Here is a 9,314-nt window from a genome sequence, read left to right as displayed (position 1 = left end):
TAGGGTTTTAGCGGTTCTCGTTTGGTGATGAACGCCCCGGTCCGATATCGGAGAGAGAAAACTTATTTGAAGTGTTTTTAAAACCAGACGACTCTATGGTTATTCAACCATGAACCACTTATATAGTCAAGTTAGATTTAATAATTGGTTCCGTCATAAACCTTAACCAGATTTTAAAATTATTAAGTTCGATAAAAACTATTAAAAGTATCAAAATCAAAAATCTATACATCAACCATATAAACAAAAACTAATTTATATTTATTATGTTCATATTCACTACAAGAAACACGCCACATTCCGACGGTCACTCCGACGGACGTCACTTTCGTCGGTTTCTTTTGACGAAATTCCAACGAGTTTCCGACGAAATACCGACGAAATTAATTTCGTTAGAAATATCCGATAAAATTTCAACGGATATTTTGACCGTTAAGAACTCCGACGACTTACCGACGGAAATATTCCGACGCCCATATTGACCATTCGGATTCCGACAAAATTCCGACGGAGAAATTTGACCGTTTTAGAAATCCGATGCATTTCCGACGAAATTCCGACTGACATTTTTTTGACCGTTCAGATTCCTACGAAATTCTGACGGACATTTTTTTGACTGTTCGGATTCTGACGAAATATTTGACCGTTTAACAATTCCGACGAATTTCCGACGAATTTTGTTATGTTTGTCGGAATTCGGTCGGAAATCTGTCGGAGTGTCGCATGAACTTTTCCTATAAATGCGACATCCCCACACCACATTTCCCTCGTTCATTCTTTTTTCTCTTTTCGCTGTCTACAAATCCGAAAAAATAATCATGTCTTATGGAAATTATCATCGATCGTGGATGGATAAACCACATTTGGATCCAAACACCAATTTGCTTACGGAGGAATACATGGTAGGTATTGGCGAGTTCATGGCGCTTGTTCAACGACAACCGGAAGCAAATACCGGTATGTTACGATGTCCATGCTCCTCCTGCAATAATAATAAGGTTATAAGGGAATGAGATGTTTGGACTCATTTATATATGAGAGGGTTTACACAGAGTTATAAGGTTTGGTATCTACATGGAGAAACTGGTTATGAATATGGTAGTACTAGCGAACCTCAGCCTGTGGTTAGATTAGAAGAACCAAGGACGGAAGTAGATTACGGTGTAGGTACTGAGCAAATGGTAAATGATCATTATAGAGGGGAAGAACCCAATGCATAATCTAGGAGATTATTTGACATGTTGGATGCAGGAAAACAACCTTTGTACAAAGGTTGCCGAGATGGTCATTCACCCTTATCATCTGCAACTAGATTGATGGGTATTAAGACAGATTATAATTTGGCTGAAGAGTGCGTGGATGCGATTGCTGATTTCGTTAAAGGTGTTCTACCAGAGGATAATCTAGAACCGAGTTTATACTACGAGGTTTAGAAACTGGTAGCGGGTATTGATTTACCATATCAGGTGATAGATGTATGCATCGACAACTGTATGATCTATTGGAGAGCAGATGAGAAACGGGATGGATGCAAATTTTGTGGGAAACCTCGTTATCAGCAAACAAAGGGAAGAGTTCCGGTGCCATTCAAAAGGATGTGGTATTTGCCTTTGACGGAAAGACTAAAGAGGTTATATCAGTCTGAACGCACAGCCCAACCAATGAGATGGCATGCAGAGCACTCCACAGATGGTCAGATTAGACATCCTTCAGATGCAGAAGCTTGGAAACATTTCCAATAAACATATCCAAAATTTGCCCATGAGAGAAGAAATGTCTATCTTGGATTATGTACTGATGGTTTCAGCCCGTTTGGAAAGCATGGAAGACAATATTCTGTATGGCCAGTGATTGTGACACCGTACAGCTTACCACCCAATTTGTGCATGCGACGAGAGTTTTTGTTTCTCTCCATTCTCGTCCCCGGGCCAGCGCATCTGAAGAGATCACTTCATCCACTGATATATGAGTTGCAACAACTATGGGCGGATGGTGCTGAGACATACGATGTTTCGTGCAAAGAAAACTTTCAGATGCGGGCAGTACTTATGTGGACAATAAGTGATTTTCCAGCATATGAGATGTTATCTGGATAGACAACACATGGGAGGCTATCATGTCCACATTGTCAAGATAACACAGATGCTTTCCAGCTAAAACACGGAAGGAAAACGTGTTGGTTTGACTGTCACAGAAGATTTCTACCACCCGATCATCCATGCCGTAGGAGCATGACTTTTTTTACGAAGAAAAAGAAGGTGTCTGACAGTCCACCAGAAGAAATTAGTGGAAAAAAATTGTCGGAGCAGTTAAGGGATTTTGGTGCAGATAGGACGCCAGACGTTGGTGGACAAGAAAATATTCGAATCGACGCTGTTGGAGAACTACACAATTGGCACAAAAAGAGCATTTTTGGGATCTGCCATATTGAGAGGATCATCTGTTGCGGCATAATTTAGATGTCATGCACATTGAGAAGAACTTTTTCGACAATCTGATGAACACAATTCTTAACATCCAAGGTAAAACGAAGGATAATTTGAAGTCAAGACTGGATTTAATAGATATTTGTGATCGTTCTGAACTTCACGTTGATGAGAACGGTGTGGCTCCCTTTCCCATATACCGGTTGGCTGCAGCTGCAAAGGAAGAGTTCTTTGATTGGATTATAGATAAAGTGATATTTCCAGATGGTTATGCGTCAAATTTACGTAACAGCGTTGACAAAAGTGAAGAAAAATTTACTGGCTTGAAGAGTCATGATTGTCATGTAATGATGCAGCGCCTCCTTCCGTTTTGTTTTTCCGCACTATTGCCACAAAATGTTCATGAAGCAATTGCAGGTATTTTATATTTTAATATTTTAATTGGTTATCAATTCAATTAATTTATTATGTTTTATAGGTACTTATGAATGTTTTTTTTCTTTATATATGTATCCAGGGATAAGCGCTTTCTTCCGTGATTTATGCACTAGATCCGTCACCGCGGATGGTATTAGTAATTTAAAGGATAACATACCCGTGAGCATGTGTAACCTCGAGAAGATATTTCCTCCTTCGTTTTTTTGATGTAATGGAACATCTTGCTTTCATCTCGCAAAAAATTGGAACTTGGTGGTCCTGTACAATACCGATGGGTGTATCTTTTTGAGCGTTTTATGCATCATCTGAAGAAGAAGATCAAAAATTTAAGCAAGGTGGAAGGCTCAATAGTCGCACAGGTGATCAATGAGGAAACATCAAACTTTGCTGAAAACTACTTTCCATCAGAAGTGCAGACAAAAAAACGGAGACCTTCTCGGCATGATGATGGAGGGCAAAGGGCAACGTATTATGTTACCGTTCCAAACATGTTCAGGGAAATTGGACGACTTAGTGGAAAACCAAAGAGGCGAAAACTTACTGAGAGGAAACACGCTCATTTGCATACATATTTGCTCACCAACGGTGAAGATCTTCTACAATATGAGAGATAAATAATTTTATTTCATTTAAAAGGTCATATTGTTTATTAAATTTTATTTGTAGATTAATTAGTGACATCACTTTTGTATAATATTTATATGGCAGAGCTGCGGTTGACTTACATACACGACACAGAAGAGGAGCTTCAACAACTCAGACATGAAGGATTCGCCGTTTGGCTTCTTAATTATGTGAGTTATGTGAGTGTACATGTACAAAAAATTAGTTATATATTTAATGAAATAATTTATCACCGCTATGACCACTGACATGTTTTATTTATAGGTGACTGAAGGTTTGGCTAGAGGGAAAGTGTTCGATGATTGGATACTCGAATTTGTGCGGGGACCAAACTATGTGGTCAAATCATATCCAAAATATACAACTCGAGGATATGCATTCTCAAGGGAAGGCCATTCAAAGAAAACTTATGATGCTGGTGTTTCGTCTTCATCCGGAGATGATGTGTACTACGGCAACATACAAGATATTTTGGAAATTCAGTATCCTGGTATGGTTGGGTTGCGGTGTACTGTATTCTGTTATGATTGGTATGACAACACTCCAGATCGAGGGGTGAAAACTGATGCATTTGGTGTTACATCGGTTCATTCGCGAAGGAAACTTCAATATTATGATCCTTTCATTCTCGCTTCTCAAGCAGATCAGGTATTTTAATATATTTATTTAAATAATAATGGTTTAATAATATGTATATTTCTCATTTAACATATTACTAATACCTTTAATTATATATATATATATATATATAAGTTTTTGCAATTTTATAAAAGTCATTGGAGTTTTTTTAATAAGTTGTTGAAGTATTTTAATAAGTTGTTGGAGTTATTTTTATAAGTTATTGGAGTTTTTTTAATAAGTTACAAGAGTTTTTAAATAAGTTGTTAGAGTCCCATTTTAAAAACAAAAAATTAGAATAAAAATGAAGTTCGTCGGAATTTCGTCGCAATATTCCCACGAAATTCTGACGGAGAATCATAATTTTGGTGTTTCGATAGGGTTTAAAGGTCGTCGGAATTCCGTTGGTAATTTCCGAACGAATTCCGACGAAATTCTAGATTTCATCGGAATATCGTCGGATATTACCGACGGAATTCCGACGAATTTTATTTTAGATTTGCAAAGTTATTATAAATTTATAACAAAATAATTCATATACGTATCAACGTATTCGTAACATCCTCCAATAACACTTATACCTATGCAAACATATTATGGTATATAAGACTAGATTTTGATTTTGTATAATATAGTGTGTGAAACAATTAAATATTTCAGTTGGAATCACTTATACTTATGAGGTAATATACCTTATACTCATAATTTTGGTGTTTTGATAGGGTTTAAAAGTCGTAGGAATTCTGTCGGTAATTTCGATAGATTTTGATTTTTTATAATATAGTGTGTGAAACAATTAAATATTTCAGTTGGAATCACTTATACTTATGAGGCAATATACCTTATACTCATAATTTTGGTGTTTCGATAGGGTTTAAAGGTCGTCGGAATTCCGTCGGTAATTTTCGACCGAATTCCGACGAAAGTCTAGCTTTCGTCGTAATATCGTCGGATATTACCGACGGAATTCCGACGAATTTTATTTTAGATTTGCAAAGTTATTATAAATGTATAATTGCATAATTAAAATATCTAAATATGACATATGTAAGTTTATAATATGAAATTAGTTCACATATAAAGGCTTTATAAAGTTTTTCGTATAGCAAAATAATTCATATTCGTATCAACGTATTCGTAACATCCTCCAATAATACTTATACTTATGCAAACATATTATGGTATATAAGACTAGATTTTGATTTTGTATAATATAGTGTGTGAAACAATTGAATATTTCAGTTAAACCTCTTGTAAATCATTTACATACTATCAAAAATTTGTATGTGCTCATAAGATTGTTGTTATCAAATCCCCAAATTCATATTTCTCGGATCCGTCGGAATTCCGTCGAAAGTACCAACAAAATTCCGACGAAATTCTGACCGATGGTACCGACGAAATTCTGACGGACTCTACCCCCGACCAATCAAAGGACATGCATAAAGTCAAAGATTTCTCGAGGCTTCCTTTGTCGATGTTCGCGTTTATTCCGACAGAAGAAAAGTGACGGGCAGTCTTCGTTGGAATTTCGTCGGAATATTTCACTTTACCCGGGAAGAATATTCGCGAAATCATTTTATTAACCGCGTAAAAATAAACCGACGGAATTCCAACGGAATTTATCCGTCGGTTTGTTTTTAATATATAAACCAACCCTTCTTCTTCTCCCTCATTTCGTTCTCTTCTTCCTCATTTTCTCCACGCCTCTCCCTCCTCTCTCTGTCACAAACCGCCGATTCCGACTCCAACTCCTCCAAATCTCTTCCCCAATCATGTAAGTCTTTGACTCCCTCTTTAGATTATATGTTTTTAGGTTTGGAATGTTAGATTTGTGGATTATAGGTTTTGAATCTAAAGATTTATGATAGAATTGATAGTTTTAGGAGTTATATATTGTTAGATTTGGTTTTAGCTTGTTGTTTATATGTAGATTGAAAATTTTAGATTTGTAGATTTTAGGGTTTATATGTTAAATATTTTTATAAAACGTTTTTATAATTTTTAATATATATAAAACATTTTAATTTTTAGTAAAGTTATAATTAGATTTTTGGAATTATAGTTATATATATTTTTGATATACATAAACGTTTTCTATATGTTAAATATTTTCATAAAACGTTTTTATAATTATTAATATATAAAACGTTTTAATTTTTGGTAAAATTTATATTTATATTTTTAGAATTATAATTATTTATATATTTTTTTATTTACATAAAAACGTTTTGTATATGTGAAATATATTTATAAAACGGTTTTATAATTTTTAATATATATAAAACGTTTTAATTTTTGGTAAAAATTATATTTAGATTTTTAGAATTATAATTATTTATATAAATTTTTTATTTACATAAAAACGTTTAGTATATGTGAAATATATTTATAAAACTTTTTTATAATTTATAATATATATGAAAAGTTTTAATTATATATATATTTTTTTAATATACATAAACGTTTTTACAAAGTTATAAACATTTTTATAAAACTTATTATTTTTTTTGGGATTATAAACATTTTAATGATATAAAAGCATTTTACTAGTATTAATATATATGTTTATATGAACTTGTTACAAAATTAGAAACATTTTTTTAAGTTATATTTAGATTTTAAGAATTATAAACATTTATAATATTTTTCATTTTATATATATGACTAATTTTGACGGATTTTATTTTGTAGGTCTGACGGTCCCGTACCTCGGAAGCGAGTTCGTTCAGGGAGTAGTTCCCATGTATCGGAATCATCGCATGAGCTAAATTCGATTCCTCCTCCTGCAGCTCCACCTCAGGATCCATCTACTCGATATGAGCCCGGTGTCATGCCAGTTGCGACATTGGTTCGACAACCTGGTCGAGATCATCTCAAGGTGCTCCATTCCCAACCACGAGGATATACTACGTGGTAACTTTTCTCCTCTTTTTTTTAATATAATCTTTGTTTTTTTTTTCATTTTTTAACTTAATCTTTGATTTTTTTTAAGGTTCAACAAGTCACACGACGGCATTACCGCCTGTATTAATGCAATGATGTATTCCATGCTCCGCAAAGGATACAAGACCTACAGTGTGATGCCTTTAGAAGAAAAGGAGATATGGTTCCGTAATTTTGCGGTAATCTTTTAATTTTCAATTTTTTTTTTTACTCTTTTTTTTCTTATTTACTAATTTCGGTTTTTTTTGTAGCAACAATTCAATTGGGAGTCTGGGCATACCGAAACTGTTCGTCTGGCCTTCCACGAGAAAGTCGCGGAGTCCTATACGAACCAGATCTATGAGTGGAAGCAACTATGGCTCAAGGGCAAGATACCGAAGAATATCAACACCAAAGTTTGGGAGGACTTGCAGGTGCATTGGGGGAAGCAGGAGACTAAGGAAAAGTCCGCCAAAAACGCAGCCAACCGCAACAGTGATCGTGGCGGGAAAGGTGTTTTTGTCCACAACCTCGGGGCTTGCAGTATGTCTTCTTTGGAGGACCAGCTTGTAAGTTCTATTTATTTAAAATATATATTTTTTAATATTTTTACATATTTATTGATTAACTTTGTGTTTAGGTCGAAGCAAATGGCGGTAATCCCGTTGATCATGTTGATGTCATGAGGGAAGCATATACTAACAAGAAGACATGCGAAATTCAGGATTCCCTCATCAGAGATGTCATAGATTTGGTGCAAACCAAAAAAGCAGAACTCCTAGCTTCTCAGCCGATGAACTCTGATGACGATTCTACGGCAGCTTCCACCAACTTTTGCCGACTTCAAATCAACGAAATGGTGGAACATGTAACTTTTTAATTTTCCTTTCATTATTATTTAAATTTGATTACTAATATTTCATTTTTTCCTATATAGACGGTTCAAAAGAAGAAAGGACGTTTGGTCGGTTTGGCTCGTCGTGCGTCTTCGTGTCCTTCTTCTTCACAAACTCCCTACACAGATCCCATGATCATGGAACACCTGCAGAACAAGGATGAGCGGATTGAAGCGTTAGAGACGCAAAACGCTACAATTCTTGCGGAATTGGCGGATCAGAAGAAGACCAACAACGAGATCATTGACAAGATGAAGCGTTTGTTCCGAGATGAATTCCAATGAATTTTAGTTTTTTTGTTTAAAAACTTGAAAATGTTTTTTAATTTATGTATGTTTAATAACTTGAAAATGTTTTTTTTAATTTATGTAAAACATTTTTGTATAATATTATTTTTAATTTCAGTTTTTATTGATTTATAAAAAAGAAATTAATTAAATTATTTGAAATAATAAAAAAAATATTCCGACGAAACTATCTCCGTCGGAAATTTCCGACGGCAAATAACGTCGGAAAATTCCGACGATCATATTTCCTTGGAATATTCCGATTCCGATAGACTATTTCGTCGGAAATATCCGACGCATCATGTTCGTCGGAGTTTTCCGACGGACTCCGACTGATAAGGGCTCTCGGAAATCCCGACGGATTCAGGTGTCGTCGGAATATCGGAGTAACATCATCGTCAGAATTTTGTCGGACATTTTTCCGACGACGGCATCTGTCGGAAATATATTCCGACCAATTACCGACGAAACACTTCCGATGAAAAATGTTGTCGGAATATCCGTCGGAATAGTGTCTGTCAGTACTTATCGGAATTTCGTTGGAATTTGTGACGAATTTCCGACGAACTTTTTTTTTCCGACCAGATATTTCCGACGACGGTTTTTGTCGGAATGTCGTCGGTATATGGCCATTCCGACGAAATTCCGACGACGTCGGATTTCGCGTGTTTTTTTGTAGTGATTTGGTATTTATTTATGTATCATAATGTACTAACACTATTTTTAAATTTATATATTAAAATATATTGAAACAGATTATTAAACCAAATTTGATTCGGTTAAACTATACTAAATTGTGATTTTTTGGTTCAGTTACCGGTCCGATTTTAAAAGCAATTGTTATTTGTTTGGTTTATCGGTTTTCAAAATAGTTTTTTATTGAGCTATTTAAACGAAATTAATTTTCGGCCTTTAGGGCTTTTTTCTCTCTCCGGCAGTTGATTTAACTGAGCCTAAAATTAGGGTTTTTGTGATTTTCTCTCTCGGAGAAGTTTGAGAATGTCGTCCGAAACTAGGTCAAACAAGGAGCAATCGCCAGAACCGCCGTTTTTGATCCTCCCGTCACTTCCCGAAGACATCATCCTTGACATCTTAGCGCG

General features: G+C 35.0%; 1 protein-coding gene across 1 annotated transcript; it reads left to right on the top strand.

Moving 5' to 3' along the window:
- Positions 1–4,784: 4,784 nt before the first annotated feature.
- LOC125585785 lies at positions 4,785–8,211 on the top strand. The gene is made up of 6 exons (XM_048755458.1): positions 4,785–4,789; positions 6,801–7,022; positions 7,102–7,231; positions 7,304–7,600; positions 7,672–7,899; positions 7,969–8,211. Exons 1-6 carry the CDS (start codon positions 4,785–4,787, stop codon positions 8,209–8,211), a joined length of 1,125 nt encoding a protein of 374 aa, XP_048611415.1.
- Positions 8,212–9,314: the final 1,103 nt, after the last annotated feature.

This window comes from Brassica napus, chromosome C4 (assembly GCF_020379485.1).
Source record: "Brassica napus cultivar Da-Ae chromosome C4, Da-Ae, whole genome shotgun sequence".
Taxonomy (NCBI): Eukaryota; Viridiplantae; Streptophyta; class Magnoliopsida; order Brassicales; family Brassicaceae; genus Brassica; species Brassica napus.
This window is presented reverse-complemented; position numbering and strand designations above follow the sequence as displayed.